The sequence below is a fragment of the Hippocampus zosterae genome, chromosome 16 (assembly GCF_025434085.1).
Source record: "Hippocampus zosterae strain Florida chromosome 16, ASM2543408v3, whole genome shotgun sequence".
Lineage (NCBI taxonomy): Eukaryota > Metazoa > Chordata > Actinopteri > Syngnathiformes > Syngnathidae > Hippocampus > Hippocampus zosterae.
Window position 1 is genome coordinate 15,648,892 of NC_067466.1, and position 22,186 is coordinate 15,671,077.

Consider the following 22,186-nt stretch of genomic DNA (forward strand, 5'->3'; position numbering starts at 1 on the left):
GAGGTCTTTTTAGTAATTTTGTTTATGACTCGAATGTTCAGCAAGCATATGCCTAATTGTCATGCATCGGCATCAATGAATCAGTTTTCAAACGCCTTCCTCGTCCATTATGCAAATCTTTGTGTATTTTTAAACACAAGACCCGGTCCTCATCACTTGCCACGTGAGCCTGCAATCGGGGTTTAGTTTTTTTTTTCTGTTTTTGATTAGCTGACACATTGCACAGATGGCAGAGACAAACCTGGCAGAATTTCAACATGAGAAGTTGCAGGACAAAGTTGATTTCGTGTCAACAACAAGGAGAGACGCTGATGAGATGTGATCAAAGGATGAGGAAAGCGCATGTTGTGCCTTCGTTAATTAGCAGCCGAAGAATATGGAGCGCTAGCCATGCTAATGTGTACTCGCGGAGCTTTCTGCTTCAGTACGGTTTGATAATTTGTGTACAAAGAATGTTGGAAAAGATTTTTAAAGACATTTTAAAAATAAGCCAAAAGAAAAGAAATTGAACTTTAAACAAGCACAAATTTTACGAAGGAATATGACCATCAGCCACCAACACCAACTCGGTCTCACTTTGCCACGAGAACAAGATTCCGAGCGCATCTTCTATTAAAACCCCTTTGATTTTTCCATTTACTTTCTGCACTCTCACTCAATGACTTGAATCGGAAAATCAAACTGAACACGCCAGGATTTTTTTCCCTCCATTCCTCGAGCCCATTGTTTTGCTAATTGCAGGGTTTAATTGAATATAATGTGAAATCTCTCGCCGTGCGCCTTCACCGTCACAATGCAGTAATCCATTCGCCCGCCCGCTTATTTGGAGGCTCTGACAGGAAGCGACGTTTCTCGGCCCTGCAGTCTGTGCGAAATCAATTGGCTGTGGCTGGAGGAGGAAAAGAAAAGATCACACTGACGGATTGGGAACAGGCCACTCCGCACGCACGAACGCACACTCTAATCATGACGTATAGTCAGAAATACAGTTAGCATTCATACTGTTAACGATCAAACATCACGGCGATCGGAAACATCTTAAGTGACCTTGAAGCCTCGACCTGGGCTTAAAAAGAAGACCATTAAAAAATGTATGGGTCATTTTTCATGGTGGAACATAATTTCTGTAACTTTAATATTTGCACTGGAATGATGCACCCCACCATGGTCCTATCTATTGCATTGAGGTCAATGAGAAAAGAAATCAACACAAGAAATGCCCATCGCTAATTGTACACAATTTAAACTGTCCATCCATCCGTCCATTTTCCGATCGGCTTTATCCTCATAAAGGGTCGCGGGGCGTGCCGCAGCCTATCCCGGCCGTCTTTGGGCAGTAAGCGAGGGACACCCTGAACCGATTGCTAGCCAATCGCAGGGCACGCAGAGACGAACCACCATCCGCGCTCACACTCACACCGAGGGACAATTGAGAGTGTCCAATCAGCCAGCCGTGCATATTTTTGTCATGTCAAAGGAAACCGGAGTACCCGGAGAAAACCCACGCAGGCACAGGAAGAACATGCAAACTCCACACAGGAAAAACAGATTTCGTATGAACAAGTGAAACCTAAGTGTGTTCTAATTCTGTATTTGGACTTTATTACCTGAAGACACTTCCTACTTGATGATGAAATTAAATTATGAAAACATACTAAAAAAAATTTTTTCAGAAAACTCCTCCTGAAAATAACACATTTTTAAAATAGGAATAAAAATCTGATAAATAAGCGGTTCCAAAAATGAATTTCACAACTACGAGTAAAATCAACTAATTCGTGATTAAATTGATTGAATGTCTTTTCAATTGACTCTGGATTAAAGGTGATTGGATTTAACCTGAACCGAGAGCGCTTCTGCTGGTTGCAACCCAAACGGTGCGCTTAAGCACCGTTTGCAGGCTCCTGCTAACTTTGCGCCCGCGCGCTGAACGGCCAGCGAGACGGAGGTGGGCCGGCGAATTTAAACAGTGTCAATCGCTGCGTTCATCGGAAGCTCGGATAACAGGAACACAGCTGCGTCCGCCTCAACGCCCGCCGACGCGAGAAGAGGCCGAGTGAGACGAGACCCTGACAAATCAGCTGCCAGCGGCGAGACTGATTTGATTTCTCATGTTTTGGCCGTGGGAGTGGAGCACATTTTCACTCGGCGACATCCATTCTAACTTTGAGAGACAAGAGGTCCAACGCGAGTTAACTGATGAGTCAATTTGGTCCCCCCCCCCCCCCCCCCCCACCATTTAAAAGTCACTATTTTGGCTATGCTAGTGTAAGTTGAGGGGTTCGTTGTTTTTAGTGGATGGCTCTACTTTACGAACAGCAAGAGGAGAGATGGAATCGTTTGAATGCAGCTTTATTAACGGGGGAGGGGGGGTGGGGTAATACGTCTGCACCGCAGAACCGTTCCAGAGCACAACTCCTTCCGGCTACTAAAACACTTCCTGTTTCCTTCAGCCAATCAGACGCTCTCAACGTAAACATGTTTAAGAAATTATCAAAGAGAATAAAATGTAGGTAACTTTAACATCAAAGACAATACTGTAATGCTCAAACATAAAACGATAATAATTAACAATTGAACAAAAAGCCTACGCTAGGATTCCGCCCGACAGTGAAAATATGTGACGTGAGCAAAGCTCTGCTAACCGCTAAAGCTAACTTAGCTGTAAATAGAAAATCAGGGGATGAAGGGATACGCTTTACCAGTTGAATCGGAACCTCAACCGTGGCTTCAGTGGACCTCGTTTCAAATCTTAAATTGATAATGTTTGTTCATGTGGGCACGACTTTTGCAGCTGAAACACTCCGGCAAAGACGTTGCCTCAAGGTCGGGGATAATCACCCATTAAGTGGATAACTGGATTACAAGCAGCCATATTTGAACGGTCATGGAGAGTAACCACCCCACGAGCCTCCTCTCGAGTTTTTTTTTTGTCTCTCCAGAACAACAAGCCTCATTTCCTCGGAAGTGGAAGCAGTCCGTTTGATGTATTCCACTCCAATAGCCGCTATTCCTACTTTTCCCTGACAGTCCCATAATACCGGCGGACACATTTGTCAGGGAATTCCCTTCACCACAAAGCATACTTTGCCATTTTTTATTTTTACTTTTAAAATAAACGTCTTTATAATCGACCCCGAGCAACGCAGACAGAAGAGAGAGAACAAAGAAAGAGCCCGGCTGGCGGGCTTTTCTAGAAGGAAGGCTTACGTAACGCCTTGGCAGAGGATTGTCGGGAATGGTGGCATTCCGTTTCAGTGCTCTGGTGACTTACGGTGAGGAGCACTGACATGTGCTTCCGACATGTCCAGGACTGACATCCATGAGAGTGGGGAGCGAAGAACATTTCGCTTTGCTCCGTCTTGGAAATCGCCTTGAGATTCAGGACTCAAATTAAATTGCTTTGTGTCCTGAAGCTTTTTTTCTCCAAAGTGTCTTTGCCTAATTCTGCGAGACGTCATCCTAAAAGACGTTTGCTAATACCTCTTCATGACATGGGTATGAACACCTGAGAGGACATTCACACCAATAGAATTTCATTTGTAAAGGTAGGTCAGTTCTTCTGCGACTAGCTTTGGTCAAATTTCGCCGAGTTATGAGCCACTGATGCTTTTATAACTCAAAACAAAACAATGAATAGATGTTTGGTTGTAGGACAATGAGAAAGTGGTGCATCATAATTCAGCCTCCTGCTTGGAAAGCATAAAAAACAAAAAAAAGGGTGGCGGGGGGGGGGGAGGGCGAGGGTGCACTGAATATGCGGCACAAATAATGAGATGACTCATGGGACACATTTGAACAAAGCTGTCCGCATGAGCGCTTTTAGCAGGACACACCAGGGGTGTTTTGCGTGTTTAGCGCAGGAAATAACACACAATGGGCTGACTAAGAGAGAGTGCTATCGTATGAGATACGTCACATGGCGGCCTCCGGGCCTCCACCAGGTCCGAGGGAAACGGGACGTCTCCGAGTGATTCACGGAGGACACGACGCTAATGCCCTTTAGCGACTTCTCTCCCCAGAGAAGAGCTGTCGAGGATGACAAGCTCCTCAGCGGAAGGGTTGCTTCTATCCCAGGGAAAAGTGTGCAGAGTGAGACCGACACTGGTCGCACGTGGGAAGGACCCCGAGCGCGTCCATTTGGCTTTATGTGATCGTCAAAATGGAGGTTCGGAAGGAAGTATTTGTACATTGTGACTTCCATCCATCCATTTTCTGATCCGGTTATCCTCACAAAGGTCACGGGGGGGTGCTGGAGCCTATCCCAGCTGTCTTTAAGTAGTAGGCGGGGGACACCCTGAACTGGTTGACGGCCAATCGCAGGGCACACAGAGACGAACAACCATCCAAGCTCACACTCACACTTAGGGACAAATCAGCATGTTTTTGCAAACCGGAGTACCCGGAGAAAACCCACCCACGCAAGCTTTTTTTCGTCATGGAATCAGGAGCACACCCGAAAGGGAGCGTTTTGCAACAAACGTAAAGTGAATAAATGTCATCAATCTGGAACACTACATCCAGCATTTTTTTCTAAAATGCAGCGATGTCATTGTTTCCCCCCAAAAGGAAAATGAAAGACGTCGTTACGACGTCATACAAAGAGTAAGGAAACCGTTTACATCCGAGTGCATTTATTATTAACGCAGCGAGGAGGGCGAGGAGTTCCCCTGATCATTCATTGCTTATCGCATAAGCAAAGACAGACCCATCAACTCGGATGTTATTAGTCTGTCAGGGACACGGCTTTAATTAATCACACACCCCCCCCAAAAAAAAAAAAATCCACCGGGAGAGTTTCTCTCTATCGACGACCTAAAACATTTTATATCATTAATTTAAAGCTGCAGCGATACAGCAGATGGTACAACTAGCCGCAGCTGATTAGCATTAAGCTGCACAGGCTTCAACCAATGACAGGTAGGGACCGAAAATTCCATCCAGGAGGTCCATGGGTTAGAACGGAGATTCTTTCCTTCAGCGGAGAAAGAAGCCCCCATTTGAGTTTTGACATTTACAGTATGTAGAGTGGACCTAGTATGCAGCCTTGTGGAACACCACCGATTTTCTACTGCAACGCCAGGCAATTTTCACATTCATATAGCTTGCATGGTAAAAGTCTACGGATTGAGTGGTAAACCTTGTCGAACACCGCCCGTATCTATCGATCGGTTATCGTGCTCTGTTCCTGTGATAGAAACATAACTAGACAGAGCCCGTCAGAGTCTATCACCACCCGACACCAACACAGTGGTAGTCATTTCAATTTTAAAAAAAAACAAAGCCACGCAGCCTGCTTCATTTTGTCCAATTTGTGTCATGTTGGAATTCAATCACCCTATTTCCGAAACCTGTTTTTCACGTGAACAAAATGATTAGCGTCCATATGAATTTATCACGACATTCGTCGTCTTCCTTCCTCCTCCTCCTCTTCCTTCTCCTTCATCCGTTTCATCCGCTTTCTTTCTCCTCCGTGTTTCTTCATCATCCACCACTTTTTCTTCTTCTCCTTTTTGCATCACCGCCCCTCCGTCTAACCTTGCCAGTTTTCCTTTAATATTCATGGCGACCGAACCCGAAGGGGATTCTTTGCCGTGTCTCTTTAATTTAAGCCAGATAAGCTTCATCTTTCATGCGCTGATTTAATATGCGTCATGTGACCGCCTGGTGACCGGGTAAAAGGAATGATGGCGCAGCATCAATGGGGTCTAATTTGAGGCGGGGTCCCGTCCATGGGCAAATGGTAATGGACCCTTTTTTGTTACCCGCCCCCCCCGTCCCCCAATACTCTTGTTCAATTTATAACTTTTTTTTTTCCTGACAAAATTCATTCCTTCAGTTCTAGGATTACACTTAACCTCGGGTCCCTGCACTACCTTAATCCGGCGCTGCTAATACGGTACTGCATATATAATATAGAGGAGAGAAAATGACACATGATGACTAAAATAATTAGAGTCTAGTTCTGGGGTCAGCAACATGGTGCCCATGACCACAACAAAAAAAAAAATAATCACACTTATTGTGTTAAACTGCAAAAATTACATCATCACAACATTACATGTCGACAACCTCGAGACTGAAACAGCGTGTGAAATATTAACCGGAGAACGAAACGTGCACCTGGAAGATATCGAGTGAATGAAATCAAACGGGGACGGTTCGCACTCGTCTCTTCTTTGAGCACATCTCTCAAATTGGTTGACACTGCAGTGGCGTGGACGTGGATTTTCTTATCTAAACTTTATGCATGCTCTCATCTCAGCCCGTTATCGTTCCGTTTTCACCTCGCTTTTGCAAAAGGAGGCCATTTTGTATTCCGGACACATGAAGCCAACGTGCTCTTATCTTTGCCGTTGCCTTTGAAAAGGTTCTGTTTCTGCATTTTAAAGTACCGAAAAAGAAAAAAAAAAAAAAGATATTCCAAAGGCGAGTGAGGTGACTTGTGTCGCTATGCTAACAGAGCGAGAGGGCCAAGTGCACCGAGGCTGACAGCCGATTCATCTTGGTTATGAACGCAGATGACAAGCGATATCCTTGGGGTACGGGTACACGTCAGCCGATGGCGCGGGCCTTTTTTAAGGGATTTTGTTATTTTATTAACAATCTTTCAGGGACTTTATTCAAGAATACCACAAATAAATTTGTTTTGACTCTTGGACAGTGAGTCTGTCTTTCTATAAATTGAAATTACGCGAGTGACTTAAGATACAGGTGACCCGACGTAGTGGTTTTAGGAGTTAGTCGTCATCCCGTCATCCCGTATGCCGATTGACGAACCAGTCGGTCGATCGATTTGTCCTTTATGTGTACGTCTGGCCATCACTCCATCTCGCTATCATTCCATATAAAACCCCCATCGTTAGATCCACTGAGTAATTCATTTGGCCGTCCGCTGTCCTTCCGCTTATGACTTTTATCGATCTATCGCTCCCATCCGTCAGTTTGTCTGGTATCGGTCCGTCATTCTGTCCATCAGTGCCCTCATCCATCTCTCTAGTCTATCTGTTTTTTCAATTATACTTCCATTGACATTGCTTGGTTAGTTATCCGGGAGGTCTGTCCATGTGTCCGTCCTACAGAATGTACTTCAATCCACGTATCGGTCAGTCAATCCATATATCCGTCTCCCAAAACAGTCAAGCCATCGGTCTTTTCCGATTAAACGTGTTGGTCATGTGCATCTATAAATCCATCCATCCATCGTTCCAATTATACTTCCATCAATCGGATAGTGTGTCCATCTATCCATCTGGCTCGCTATTCATCTAGCTATTCTATTTCCATTGATCAGATAGACGGTACCGTCTTAATTTTCTCAATTATATTCCAGTTCAAATCATCCTTTTAGGAACTTCAATTCTGGCTGTAGGGAAACATTCATTCATTCATCTTCCGAGCCGCTTGATCCTCACTAGGGGCGCGGGGGGTGCTGGAGCCTATCCCAGCTGTCTTTGGGCAGTAGGCGGGGGACACCCTGAATCGGTTGCCAGCCAATCGCAGGGCACACAGAGACGAACAACCATCTGCACTCACACTCACACCTAGGGACAATTCAGTGTGTTCAATTAGCCTGCCACGCATGTTTTTGGAATGTGGGAGGAAACCGGAGCACCCGTAGAAAACCCACGCAAGCCCGGGGAGAACATGCAAACTCCACACAGGGAGGCCGGAGCTGGAATCGAACCTCTGCACTGTGAAGCCGACGTGCTAACCACTGGACTACCGGGCCGCCCTAGGGAAACAATTAAAAAGAAAAAAAATCAACAAAAGCATGTTGAGCATCATGTTCGCCCAAACCCCCACCATCCGCCTCACACACCCCTCCTAAAATGTCAGCACTGCTGTTCTTCCTGCATATAAAACAAGCCCCCCCACCCCCTCCCGCCTCCTTCCTGCCTTATGACGGCGCTTGTCAAGCCGACAAGCGCTAGCGGGAGGCAAAGCTGGCCGTTTAATCAGATGAAAGGTGTGAAAGCGGTGCCAAGAAAGTGTCACGGCTGCTCGAGATGCCACGAAACCCCCTCCCCCCCTGTCGCCGCATGCAAACACCAGCTACTAGTCCCTGTCAGTAGGACGGTCAACCACTCACAAAAACTTCACTCAGCCTTTTGCTGAAATTTTTGGATGAACTTAAGATGCACTATCATCTTTACGGGTGGACTTACAGTTCTGTCTCTAAACGGTTGAAGGCACGTGTCCACCTGTCCGGTGTTACAGTAACTGGTCTAAGGATCACAAAAAGGTTCCTTGGAAATATTTCCCCCTGTAAAAGGTCCCTGGACCAAAGAGGTTTTGAGAACCACTGCACTTCGGTTTTCTGTGACTGTTCTTTACCGGAGTTATTTATCCCAGTCAACATGAATAAAGGAGAAACCAACAGAAGACAGAACAATCAATCAGCATTTCATGTTTTAATGGTGTGGCGAGTGATAACCTAATTGCATTCCGTTTTTTCAATTATTTTGTTTCCTCTCATAAACACGACGTGCAGCAAACCACCTGTTTTTCGCCCATTACACTTTTCCCATAAAATGTCAATCGTGACGGAGTGCGTCTGAGTGCGTTTGTTTGTCCTGAATGCTAATGGCCTCCCAGTGGGCAGATCCATCCATTTAATTTTCCAGCCTTCCAAATTAAGTCAACTGCATCCATCAATAACATTGTCCAACATGGATGAATGAAAGTATTGGAATTACATACCAAGAAAATACTCTACAATGTGGGAATTGGCCTGACTTATTGTTGCCCATAAGCAGCTAGCGTTAGCTAGCGTTAGCTAGCGTCAGCTAGCGTCAGCTAGCGTCAGCTAGCGTCAGCTAGCATTGTGAATAGTTATTTTGAGTTACTCCATTTGAGCATTGAGCATGTTCAGTTATGAGAGATCCAAAACTCTGAACTGAAATGTGTCCTGAAGCAAGACACTTTGTGCCTGCAGCTATGCCCACAGCAAATGTGGCGCTTTGAGCCGAATGCTAATGCTAATCGAATGGAAGCAGCCAGACTGGATTGAAAAGGCTTCAAATGCCTGTATATACAATACCACAACAGCCTTCGGGGTTACACATTTGTTATATATTTCTTCTTGGTTTTGTTATGTTTTTCCTCACAGAACTAGCGACTTATCAATTGAGATGTGCTTTAAAATGACAAGAGAACGAAATCAACTGAAAACGTAGCGAGAATGAAACACTGTGTTCAATTATAAAGTAGCTAAGTAGAGAAAGGCCGTGTTTCGCGATGACCTGTTAGGATCCTACTGTTTCCCCATTTGGTATTATGCTAATTCGAACATACTTTATATTCAAATCCAGTCTGCAAACAGTGGATTGGGGAGTCATACAACGCACAGCCATAATCCAATTCATGATCTAAATTACCACCTAAACGCGACTCAACTTTTTCAAAATACATGACTCTTATTTTTGTGCCTGTCAGTTTTTGGTCTCAACAGCGAAGCAAACATCACGAGCAATCAAGTCAGAAATGAGTTGGTCACAAAATGGCCGCCGTGGGAGCTGACTGCTGAATTATGAAATAAAATGGGACTAATTATAGATTTACAGCTGCTATGAGAGCATATGCAGCAGATTGCGCGGGTAACGCACAAAACCGCTATTAGCATATTGCACGTGCCAATCGCAATTTTAAAAAAAGAAAGGGGAGTGGATACCAGATGGTCTACAGGGATATGGATTGGACGCCACTGGATTATGACGCCAAGGCGTGCTAGCTCATCCAACGGGATTATGTAAATGAGCCAATTCAGGAGGAGGCGGGTGATTTTTTTTTCCCATGCCAGTCGACTTCAAAGCGGCCGGTACTGCGCATTGAATTAGTGCTGCGCCTAATCCCGCTAAAAGTGGAGGGATGGGGTGGGGGTTATACCTTTATTAATACATGACAGTAAAGTGGGTAAGAAAGGTGACAAACTGAGCACGGGGAAAGTTTTCAGCAGGAAAAATGGTGACTTACAACACAGTAGCCAACATGGAGAAGTGAAGGTGTAAGTGTGTGTGTTAAAAAAAATAAATCAGTGTGCAGGAGCAAGAACTGGAAGGAGACCAAGAACGAAAGGATCAAAGTGAATTTTTTTTTAGCAGTGTGCCACCATTGCAGTGAAGAGCAAGGAAGTTTTTCGTTCTTTCCGAGTTTCACATGTTCCCGTGCAAACAAAAATTGCACGTACTGCAAATTCCACAAGGATCAAAGGTCACCAATACAGCTGAGAACACCGGAGGAGGAGAATGTTCGGAATTTGAGTAAAAGAGCAGGGAGGTTGGAAATAACAGTAAACTTACTTCATGTGTTCCTGTTCCTGTGCAAATAATAACTACACCTTACGCACGAAAACACAAGGATCATGAGCAGGGCTATGTAGACTTCATATCCACTCTACTTAGTGTTCCCTGTTCTATGGCTGTCCTCTTTGTGAACCTTATGGAGCACTGTCACCAAAACAAAACAAAATAGGCAAGAACCTTTGGGGTATTTCACTTGAAACGTGACGGGGGGGAAAATGTAATTGCCATCAGGGACAAATGTATCTTATTAACTGATAACAGCAGAGCAAAATGACAAGCTGTGACTGACTGTGACATGAAATGACGGCCTACCTTTTTTTTCCCTTCCTCTCTCTCACTGGATGATATCATGTTAGTCACTAGTGCCACCACGTGGCCATCCTCAGAATTACAAAAACAATACATACAAGGGAGCGAACAGACAGTTTTCCTTCTTACCCTATCCATCTGAATAAATTTGTTGTAAATATTTCTTTTACAGACAGGACATCTTAAAAGCGCTGACTCAACATGTGGAGCTTTTCACAGTCATGATTCCACGTTGGTTATTTAGCACGTTTGTCTGCAGCTAATCCGCACTAATCCGGATGCTTCTCAAACTTTGATGTTCATAATTTCTCTACTTGTACCGCCGTCAGCACCCGTCGCTTCTTATCATGCTGCAAAACCTCAAAAGCGTTGGCTCTAAAAAGTCCTCGCACCCTTGTTCAAATGCTACTTTTTTGTTATTGCGATTTTTACAAATGTAACATTTACAGCTCGATTGAAAACATCAATTGCTCAGTATTTTTACAGGGAAAAAAAGGAATAAAAAGCGATGATTCAAATCCAACAGTTGAGAATCACCGATGACGTCATCTTAAAGCAGCCATTTTCAGTCCTTTGGACTTTCCGACAAAACAGAGCAGTCCTTAAACTGTCTGGGTTTTTTTATTTATTATTATTGATTTGTGTCGCACAGCACAGACAAATGAAGCACAGTGTTACAATACCTACTCAGAACATTTAGAAGGATATCATCAATAAAGCAGTGAGACTCCACTTAAGAGTACAGGCAAGAAAACGTCAAAAGGCAAACAGTGCTGCTGAACGGGGTCGTAAACAAAGCAAATGGTTGATATCACAGAAAGTCTCTTGGTGAAGCAGCGTGTGGCTCAAAGCTCGCGGTGACAGTACAACGTTCATCATCGTTTCTTTTTTTTTTTTTTTTTGCCCTACCGCTCCATCGACTGACTGCTCATCGCTGCAGTTTTATTTTGCTTCCCACCTTCAGTTATCACGTAATATTTTCTAAATGTAGCTAAGCTGTAAACGGAGCACGACTAAAGCCATAAGCGAATTAAAAAAAAAAAAACATCAAACAAGCACATTGCAACTTGTCTACATCGAAGTAGTCGGAATTATTGCTTTGGCTGATGGCGGTTAAAAGTGTCACATTCCGTGGATGGAAACAGAAACAATCCTGTGTGAGAAACATTCATGATAGAAAGTGTCGTTTTCATTGCGTAAATAAAGGCGAACGAGAAGCATTCTAATGCTATAAAGACACCACTTCAAACATACACATTCAAAATATTGGCAATGAGGTGATGTATGTACATGTCATTTATTTTTACTACCACAAAATGTCAGCGACTCTTGCCGTCAAGTCACTTCAAATTACCGGAGTTGCTTGGTAGCAGGATGCCACCAGAGGGCAGCAAAGCACTATTACTGTCCAAATTACACGCTTCAATTTACTTCATTGTAGAGTACAGTACTTTCTTGACACTAAGTTGGCGGCAAATACCTACCGTCGCCTAAATTAAATGCTTCGATTCACTTGACACCAAAGCAATAGTTTTAGTGCGCAAAAATAGCGTTTTTTTCCCAGCAAACGACAGATGAATGAAAATGCCAGATTGTGAATATGCAGGGGTTCGCGGCAGTTTAGGACAAGTGAAGTCTCATGAACACCAAGTCAAAGTCAGGATATTTGAAGAGTTTTAGCCAATCGGCGACTCAAGACTGAGTCGGTTTAGGTCATGTGACCTAATAACAGCAGAGCACCGCCTCTGGTAAGGAGTGCCAAACAATCATTAAAGTACAAGTGACACGACGATGGTGCGACAATCACAAGGGTGATGTCTGACGCTGGTGGTGTGTGTGTGGGGGGGTGGAGATAGAGAGAGAGCGAGCGCGAGTCTCAAACACGTTAAGAGGGCAACACATTCATGTTGTAACTCTTGATAATGCATAACTATGAACTAAAAGTCATTCCAAGTCATGAAGGATCTCCACATCAAAAAGCTGACTGAGAAAATACCAAGATGTGTAAAACTGTCATCTGGGTAATGGGGGGGGGGCGTATTATGAAACATTCAGTTTTCTTTTTTTTTAACATCCCATCAACACAGTATTTCTTCATAATATCGATAACTGAAGTATTAATCATCAAATCAAGAATAAGCCACCGGCATTCGCCCGAGCATTTTTACAGACGGGCCTACCGGGACATCCGATGGTGGGGTGCGGTGGGGTTGCAGTCGGAAGTGAGGGGGGGTGGAGCCGCGCCTAGAGGTTGACCAAGTGGAGGTCGGAGGCAGAGAAGCGGGGGCACAGCGCCGCATCGGGGTCGCGCAGCTGCCTCACGACTCGCCGGTGGAACTTGGCACGCACGCGGTTGAACTCCATGATGTCGCTGGGGTCCTCTTCGATCCAGAAGCGATGGAACTCCTGCATCAGGTAACCTGACAAAACACGCACGCGTATGTCAAGAAAAAAAACAAACGTGGCAACAGTCGGGTGTTCTGAGTGGAGTCGACTGACAGAAGGTCTGCTGGAGGTGCGGCAGGGTGGCCATTTCGGGGGCCACGTTGTACAGGTGTGTCTTCAGGGCGCCGCTCACCAGCAGCGAGTAGGCCAGGTCTGTGATGTTGATGCCCACGATGGCAAAGGAATAACTGCAGGGAGGGAGGTCATCGAGTTTGTCAAAAAAAGTTCGGGGAAGATTTTTTGCTGGGAATGTGGACTGCGGCGAGCCTTACCCGATGGCTTTGTCGACATTCGGGGGTTCACATTCTGATGCGTTTGCCTCACTGTGACACACACACACACACACACGCACAAACACCAGTCAAGGGTTACAGCAGAGGTGTTCATGTTTCACTTGCCACAGCCCTGTTTCAAAATGGCGCACGGCCTGTGGCTGATAAAGCGGGTGAGTGAGGGTGAAAATGGGAGTACCTGCGACTCCCTTGCGCACTCCTGCGGCGGGCGTGGGAGCGACACAGAGGAGGCAAGCGTGCGTCGAAACAGACAGAAGAAGCTCACTCAGATGCTGATGGCAAAGCAATACAAAGGCAGTGATGCAATCAACACAAGACGGGGGAGGTGGTGAGTGACCGGTTTCGAGCTGTGGACAATGGTGAAGAGAGCACACTATATGGACAAAAATACACCGACACGCCTTTTTAGCTAACGGTTTTGTGAGAGCTTCCTGGAGTTTCCCCGGGAATTGTTTCGAGTCCTTTCATTATTTTATTAAATCTCTGCCGCACATGTCCAAATTCTCAAAGGTCTTGCATTGGAGTCAGCAACGTCAGTTACTTCTGCGCATCTATCCTGAGTGCCAAGGAGTTGGACACAATTTGGAGCGGTGTTCCACCGGGAAGTGTTTCGTGTTCCATCCTTTTTACACAAAAGTCAAACCCTTCTTATCCTTGTTGCAAACACCTCAAGTAACAATCAGTGTGGCGAAGTTTGGCGAGGAGATCCTCAGGGAAGTGTTTTAGGTCCCGTCATTTTTCAAAGAAAACTGAACGCGTCACATGCTTTTGTCCATATGTCATGAAACGGCGTGTGTGTGTGTGTGTGTGTGTGTGTGTGTGTGTGTGTTTTTGAGCAGAATGATGCACAGATGACGGTCACTTGTGTTGTAGTTGAAATAATATGGATGCAACAAATCGTGCTTGAGATTCAACAGGAAGTCTTCTAATCATACTTGTGCTTGGGCAGCAGGGAGTCATGGAGCATCTGCAGAGCTGCAGCCTTGTCATGTTCAGCAAAGTAGCTGTAGATAAAAGTGAAATTAGCTTCGTATCTTCTCTGAGAACTCTTTACAGAACCCGTGTGCAAGGAGTTTTATCTTACAGCAGATTGTAGAGACCCAGCAGGCCCATCCCTCGGAAGTCTGTCTTGGGATCGCTGCCTTGGAATCCAATCTCACACCACTGCTTGGAAATACGTCCGGTCAGCGGGGTGTCGGGACGCAGCTCCTTCCACAACTGCGGCAAAAAATCAACAGGAGTGAATTCGTCAAAAGCAGCCGGGCGGCAAGTGTATGAGATGGGATTTCGTAGATGGATGAACCGCACACCTTCATCAGCATGTCCTCGTGTTGTGCGTTGTCACAGTCGTAAGGCTCCCGTCGAAGCTTCTCCACGTCGGCCACTAAGTTCCTGTAGCCTACAATTTGTAACAGGCTGGCCTGAAGGGAGATGCCCAACCTGGAGGTAACATGGGGGAAGAAGGTCAAGAGTCATCTTCGCTTTCAGCTTGGCTAGCAATTTCTTTTTTAAATTTTTGCCGTGTGGTCTTACTGAGGATTGGTATCGGGGTTGATCTTCTTCAGGGCCATGATGTCGTCAATGATTTTCTCTACTTTGTCAGGATGAGCGCTGAGGGCAGACTGCAGCAGCTGCAAAGAGAATACGGTATAGGCTGTACATTTTCCCGAAACTATTTGAATCATTTCATTTTTTTTTTTTTTAAACTTGGACATTTACTTCATTTTTGGAGTACTTCAAAGATGACTCTGGAAAAAAAATTATTGAAAAATTAGAAATCACTTGACAACTAATCAATTAATCCACCACTAATTGATGATCAAATTAATTGACCGATTAATTGACCGATTAAATGATCGATCATTCATTTCCAGACCTTGTTCAAATTAGATATTGTCAAAAGGCTCTTACCAATCTTGAGCGTCCTGCGGGCACCATGTTTGTTGTTGTAGCAAATCCGCTGTAGCTCGCAGCGTCCCGTAAACTTACGTGCCACAAACTTGAGGCCTCGCCACAGACATTTGCAGTAGAGGAACACAAAGAACTGGGTCAACATTCTGCAGGAGGGAGAAGACAAAGAACAAATGGCCGGTGAATTATATGCTGAATTAATTGTATTTTATTTCTTGAGTACCAGTCAGCCATAGTTTGGAGTGGCGTTCCTCAGGGAAGCGTTTTCAGCCCTGTCATTGTTTTTTTAGGGGGGGTGATCTATGGATGATAGGACAACTTTATGTCCCAAAACTTTTGCCCGTATGTCGCAAAGGAGCATGTGCTTGTTAATTGTCAGTAAGCTGAAATCGCAGGTGTTGTTTGGCATTTTTTTTCTTATATTTTGTCTATAACTCTTCGACATTTCTAAAAAATGTATTGCGCAATTAACAGAAATTAAGAGAAAGCCCGGAGACGGCTGGGATGGGCTCCAGCACCCCCCGCGACCCTAGTGAGGATCAAGCGGTACGGAAGATGAATGAATGAATGAATGAATGAATAAGAGAAAGGTGGATCATAAAGTAGCATAAGAGACTTGGTCCTCATAAACTGCTATTTTTGTCAGCGACAGAAACTTAGAAAGGAGACATGCCTTGTGGGAAACGAATGCTGACCTATTTAGGCACTATGTTGGACATTAGCTGCTTTACTTTGGCAAAAGGTGGCAGGGTGGCAAATCTACCAAGGATGGATTTGTTTTGACCGTTTGCGACAGAGAGAGAAAATAAAGGACCGATAAACTGCATTGTCCATAACCTCGGCGCGATTATTAACGTCAACATGGTATATGCAGCAAGAGCAGCGAAGGGGCTATAAATAGAAGAGACGACCAAGCGTTTGTTTATACACTGCACATAGCAGATTCTTACTTACTTTGTCTCAACAGCGTGACAAATGAATTTATTCCGACACCACACAACATGCAGGCTCGTCTTACCTCAGGAAGTGCTTCATGATGCCTGGTGTCTTCTTCAATGGACCTGCTGCTGGGGGATGACCTACAAAGAGGAAATGACAGTGAACCAGATGTAATGCATGAAACACTATAACTAAACAAAAGTTAATGATTGTGCATGATGAACATTTGGGCTGAATTTCTATTATATGAATAAAATGGATTTTTTTTCTACACTTTCAATTGTTTTAAGGATTTTATATATATTTTATATATATTTTTTATCCTTATGATTGTATTTTTTTGGGTTAGAAAACGTTTTACTTTGAAAATATATATATTTTTTTTCAAGTAGCTTTAAATAATATAAACTTCTCAATTAAAATAAAAAATACAACAGTTTTTCCTTTTCAGTCTGGGCCCAGTACTCCTCCATACTAGTGGTTCGCATCCGGGCCGCGAGCCCCAGGTTGTCCCCCACCGCTCCAGGCCTGCATCTGAGGAACTGTCCACGGTGCGAAGCCATGAACGCGCAAGCCATCTCATATGCCACCTTTCCAACCAAATTCCAGCCTTGTGACGCGCCACCGTTTCAAAAACGTGACACAATCAAACCGCGGTTGAAAAAAAGAAAAGAAAATCATTTGCTTTGTCAGTAATAATCTGCTGGACGATTAGAAAAAGCAACGCGCCACATTTGCATAATCCGCAACCGCGTGTGTAGCAGTGCCCTCCACCTTGCAAAATCGGCACGTCACCAAATGCGTCTTAAAAAGCAGATTTTACCGTTTTTAATCTTTCAAAGGCCGTAAAAGCAGGCGACGTGCGGCTTCGTGTCTCTCCCCACGTCAATCGGCTCCAGACGTCCGCTTTTCCTCCATGATGATGCCGCTGTGTGTGAGGACGCCTGGCCGAAAGGGGGCGCCAAAGTGCAGGGGAGCAGATGACGTCACTCGGTTGGAAGAGAGCTCGTTTCTGATTAGACTGCAAACCCAAAATAAATACACTCTGCACACAGAAAGCTCGAGAGGGTCAAAATATTACAAACATCAGAAAATACAAGAACAAAACACATTAATATCTCTGAAATTATGCATTTTATCAATATTCCAACATTAAAAATGATTGACACGAATGCAAATAAAATAACAATTGGGAAAAAAAACTGGCAGTCACGTTTTCAAATGTAGAAAAAAGCACTTGACATGAGCCTACTTCGAAAGGGGAATATCAAAAAGAAAAAGATGACACAGTGATGATGAACTGCAGAATTGCAACAAAACAGAAAATAGAAAATATCTAGCAGCAGAAAAGAACTATTCTGGATCATAAATAGTTGTTGAAGCAAGTAACAAGCACCATGTTAGTAGCACTAACATCAAAACGAATGATCAGTAACTTTTCCGAAATGAATGTAAACAACCGATTGTTCTCGTTTTTGTAACAGCATGACGGAAGACAACATTTGAGATGCCTTTCTTAGAACAGAAAGACTTTCTTCCTCCTTTTCTGGGGTCAGAGCGCAGAGACCACCGTCAGGTGACTTTGACCGTTTCTATCAGCTGGCAGCAGGAGGTCCGAGGCGCTCCGGGCCTCCTGGTCCGAAGAGTCGCCGGAGTCAGGCTCGGGCTGCGCAGAGTATGTGGGCACGGCGTTGAAGGTGACGAAGCCTATCATGATGAGGACGAACGCCATCATGTACAGTGGTGAGAACTGCAAACGAAAATGATGCATTGTTGAGAAATAGGGAGGGGGCAATTTAAGTGCTTTGCTGCCATCTTGTGGCAACTACACACAATTACAAAGCCCTTTTGATGCGAGGCTAGGGACCCCTATTGGCTAATCATGAATTCATCTGTTGGGATAGGTTCCAGTTCAGTCACTACAAACAAAAACGGACAAAGAAATAGACATTTGCTAAGCCGACCGTGTAGTGGAAGAGGAAGAGGCCACAGAAGAGGCTGAAGAGGTCAGCAGTGAGCAGCGACAGGTTGACGGCGGTGGCGCTTGTCCTCTTTACCACCACCGGCATGAAGCTGTACAGTGCAAACATGCACAGCACGTAGAGGATAAACAGCATGGCTGCGCCACACCAAAATAACAACGGAGATGGGTTAGAGGAGCTTTTTTTTTTTTTTTTAATATATACACTTAAGACGGGGAGTTAACTCACCAATGTGAAATGTCCACTTGATTTTCTGGAGTGCGCTAACTTCCAGTGCGGCTCTGCGAAGGAGAACAGATTCAAAATGAGGAAATAATTTCATTATACTGTGTAAAATTATTTCTCAAATATTATTTTGGTACTTTTCTTTGTCGAATAAAATTCGGTTTCTTTTTTTAGTCTTCCTGCTCAATCAAAAAATGTACGACTTTGGCCGCACAACCAAGTGTACCCGTAATCTTTGTGTTGTTAGATTTATTTCATTGACAGTGTACTCTTTCAATTTGTGTTTGAGATGTCCAAAGTGAAGCTGAAAGTTGAAAAATTGCTTCTACAAACACACACTATGCCGGAAAATTTATTAACTCATTCAGTAATCGCCAATTCTGGATCAAGCCAGAAAAGACGTTTAAAAACGTCTTTGGGAGTGAATGAGTTAAAAAAAAAAAGAAAAAAAGCCAAAGTGAGTATTTGGGGGTGGAAAATTTAGGTTTTGGGTTGGAAAGCTCACAGTTGAATCCCACTGATGATCGTCCCAAAGAATCCCATCATTCCCAAGAACTCCACTCGGCTGCGGTTCTTCACGGTGAACTCCTGGCACATGTTGGACACGGCGTAGAGAACGGCGCTAATCAGCACCAAGCTGTCGCCCAACATCACATCGCTGGCTGTGGAGTATCCAATCCATTACGAGAGGCTGGCGGGCTGAATGCGGAGAAGATAGAAAGAAGGCGGCATCCTTACTGGAACCCAGGTCTCTTCCGGCCAGGATGTCGGCGCCCACCATGGCGCCCACGCCAAGCAGGCAAACAGTCACGGCGATGTAGTGTAGTGGCCTGTAGCGAGTCTTCAGCAGGAACCAGGACATGAGCATCAGTGCCGGTACCACGAAGCAGTCCAGCAGCTGCAAAAAAAAAACACGCTGGTACTGATACTATATACTGTGATTGGATATGAGGAAACACGTTTATTCTAAAAGTATTTCTTTGAATAATGGCCGGAGGCTTGTATTTACTCAATTTCACAGAGTACCCAGTGGAAGGGAAGACTACCAGGTATTTACTTGAGGTGAGGCAGTGGAGGCCTTTATTTAAAAAAAAATACATCTTCACAATTGTAAAATAAAATAAAGGTTACCAAAATAAAGTGGCCGTGACACATCTACACACCACCGTTCAAATGCAAGGTTTTCAGGAGTCAAATCATGAATCTGACTTTTAACCTGTACAACTGAACTGAAAATAAAATCAAATCTTGGAGGGGAAGACTAAACAAGCGAGATAACATTGCGGCACAGCGATTCATACCCTGTCGTGACTCGGGGTGTGCTTGTGTTGGGAATAAACTTACCGGTATCACATTCGAGACAAATGGAAGTCATCATTTCAAGTGCTTGTGATCAATTAAAAAAAAAAAACAATTAGTGTACTTTCTGTTGTCTGACCTGGATGCTAGTCAGCGTGGTGTAGCGGTAGGCCATGACGACCGTGTAGTTAGCCTCCACATCAGCCAGACCCATCAGCAGGTACTTCCACCACTTGGTCTTCAGCACCTGCAGGAAATTTTGATCCCCTGTAGACACACATAAGAGGCATACCGTGGCGCTAGTTTTCTGACAGGACAAACTAATTCGAACGTGTAATTGGAACTGTAGCTATACCTGTGTAGGTGCAGAGTATTGTGGAGTAGGAAAGCAGCAGCAGGGCGTAGTTAAGGAAGCTCTGCAACATTGGCGTCTCCACACCGGCATCAGCCAGGTACTGGCAGCTTACCGCCGTGCCGCAGATCATAAGGGACAAGACTTGGCCCATGAACAGGGTTTTCAGCAGATCCCTGGGAAGGGGAGAGCACGAGAGGATCAATACCCACTACCTCGGATGACGATCCAACAAAAACAAGTCCGCATTCCAAGCACTCACCACGTGAAGACATCCCTCAGCTTGTAATTGTACAAACCGCACGCCAGCCTCAGTTTCCCACACATCTTGTCGTCCGCTTGGGCCTCCATCGCTTGTCAGCACTATAAGATTAGAAAAGAAACAAGAAAAGGAATTAGCGTCCTGGCTAATTTATTAAGGAGCGCATGGTATAAGTCACACTGGAATATCTCGTGTTTCCAATTACCGATACTGTCCGAGGTTGCCTTGCTGGATCGTGTAAAAATGACTCTACTAATGGAAGCGCAACTTGCTATTTTGTTGTTTTCCTTCCGCGTGCTTGCGTGGTTACTTATCTTTTATTGACACAAATATTCCTGATCGCTCAAGTACAGCAACGCACATGCAAAAAGTTAAAATAAATAAAGTTTTGTGCCTAAGCCAGGTTATCTATATCTATCTAAATGTATATATATCTATATATTTTCCCTTCCACAGAAATCGTGGTTTCCCTCACCAAAATGACCACTATAAAATGATAGTTTTACATTAAAATGAACGTGTTTTGAGGCTATAAATTAAAAAGTACAAAGATTCACCGATAGGTTTCAAAGACATGGCAGACATGAACGAAGCTTACCTCGGACTAATCAGGAGACTTCGCTTTGACACTTTTAAGTATAAAATGCCAAAGTTTCACTGCAGTCCATTAACTCGCACGATAATATTCAGCCCGGTAATATTCGAAGAAGCCGGTCGAGTGGGTCCACATGACCGCCTCATCCCGCAAGCGTGTCGCTTCAAAGCCTTATCATGCTGCCGCACCGGAAGGGGTCGCGTTCCCTCGTCTTTCTCCTCCTACCTCCTCCATGGGAGCGAAAATGACAGCTGGCGTTTTCAGTGCCGGAATAGTTGCTACTTTAATATTATTTGACGCTTTATCACCACTGCGCAGTGTAATGTGAATGGTTGACAGTTCAATGGAGTCGCCTGTCTCGCATCTGCTTTTTTAAAAATGGGTGACGCGTAGAAATTACGTCATTTAACCTCGCCGATTCAGACCACATGTTGTCTTTTACGTCAAATTTCAGCGTCTCATTCGCGGTATACCTGCCAAACTCGTACAAAAATAAAGGATTAAAAAAAATAAATACAAATAATAATAAATTTGGTAAATTGATAAGAAAAACAATTTAATACGCGTTGGTAAAAATACGCCATGACATACAGTATATGCAATATTTTAGGAGGAATCCTCCTTAATCTATTTAACGGCTTCCCGGTTAATTGTTCGTTGTAAACGTAGCTTTTCAGACCACTACAGTAATTAACAATGTTCTCTTTTGAGGGGGAGTTGATTAGATTAGCCCATTGTCACGATTTGCATAAGTCAATAACTTATGTTTACTGTCACCAGGTGTGTGTGTGGGGGGGGGGGGGGGGGGGTGGGGGGGGGGAATAAGATGTGACACAAATGCAATGAGTACATCAATGTGAGTGCCACTGAATAGATACATTGTCCTGCAGTTACATTATATTTGGAGAGGACTATAATACATTTAGAAAATGCATAGTTCTAGCAGAACTATTCTTTATTATAAATCGGCATCATAAGCCTTTCAAATAGGACTCCTGGCTGCCACAAAATAGCAAGAATAATCCTCCTCTTAGTTTCCTCTGTAAACTACTCTTATCCTGAACTGAAGGATAAATTCTGCACTGGCTTATGTGGGAAAACACCGCACCAAGGTTGTCACACAGCGAAAGAATGATAACACTCACCTAAACTACTATATTCTAGGTTTGGCAGTTGGGTGCAAGACTGCATTTCAGAGTCAGTTTGAGGAGCGACGCAGTCCATGACAAGTTTCTCGAAAGAGTTTTTTTTTCTTTAACAGCGGCTTGTG

At 44.3% G+C, this 22,186-nt stretch overlaps 2 protein-coding genes across 3 annotated transcripts; both read right to left on the minus strand.

Moving 5' to 3' along the window:
* Positions 1-11,221: 11,221 nt before the first annotated feature.
* elmod1 (ELMO/CED-12 domain containing 1) lies at positions 11,222-17,172 on the minus strand. Of its 2 annotated transcripts, XM_052047292.1 has the most exons (12): positions 17,025-17,172; positions 16,281-16,341; positions 15,263-15,408; positions 15,071-15,099; positions 14,885-14,982; positions 14,662-14,791; positions 14,436-14,569; positions 14,287-14,355; positions 13,530-13,550; positions 13,331-13,381; positions 13,113-13,246; positions 11,222-13,033 (listed from the first exon to the last, which is right to left on the minus strand). In XM_052047292.1, exons 2-12 carry the CDS (start codon positions 16,295-16,297, stop codon positions 12,858-12,860), a joined length of 1,005 nt encoding a protein of 334 aa, XP_051903252.1. In that variant the 5' UTR covers positions 16,298-16,341; positions 17,025-17,172; the 3' UTR covers positions 11,222-12,857. The 2 variants fall into 2 exon arrangements, with proteins under 2 accessions (XP_051903252.1, XP_051903253.1); XM_052047293.1 differs by lacking the exon at positions 13,530-13,550 and having other exon boundaries at positions 17,025-17,171.
* Positions 17,173-17,312: 140 nt separating this feature from the next.
* slc35f2 (solute carrier family 35 member F2) lies at positions 17,313-21,313 on the minus strand. The gene is made up of 9 exons (XM_052047289.1): positions 20,920-21,313; positions 20,322-20,422; positions 20,063-20,235; positions 19,847-19,974; positions 19,147-19,306; positions 18,914-19,070; positions 18,412-18,464; positions 18,166-18,320; positions 17,313-17,951 (listed from the first exon to the last, which is right to left on the minus strand). The coding sequence occupies exons 2-9, from the start codon at positions 20,408-20,410 to the stop codon at positions 17,754-17,756; spliced, it is 1,113 nt and encodes a 370-aa protein (XP_051903249.1). The 5' UTR covers positions 20,411-20,422; positions 20,920-21,313; the 3' UTR covers positions 17,313-17,753.
* Positions 21,314-22,186: the final 873 nt, after the last annotated feature.

What these genes read in the sequence shown, in the direction of transcription:
- elmod1 (XM_052047292.1), bottom strand. An exon ending in TCCCTGCTGCCCAAGCACAA is followed by an intron (nt 13,551 to 14,286) that starts GTATGATTAGAA and finishes CGCCCGCCGCAG; the next exon opens with GAGTGCGCAAGGGAGTCGCA. An exon ending in GCACCTCCAGCAGACCTTCT is followed by an intron (nt 13,034 to 13,112) that starts GTCAGTCGACTC and finishes GTGTTTTGTCAG; the next exon opens with GTTACCTGATGCAGGAGTTC.
- slc35f2 (XM_052047289.1), bottom strand. Translation starts at nt 20,410, where the DNA reads ATGGAGGCCCAAGCGGACGACAAGATGTGTGGGAAACTGAGGCTGGCG. An exon ending in AATACTCTGCACCTACACAG is followed by an intron (nt 19,975 to 20,062) that starts GTATAGCTACAG and finishes GTGTGTCTACAG; the next exon opens with GGGATCAAAATTTCCTGCAG. An exon ending in CCACGCTGACTAGCATCCAG is followed by an intron (nt 19,307 to 19,846) that starts GTCAGACAACAG and finishes TTTTTTTTGCAG; the next exon opens with CTGCTGGACTGCTTCGTGGT.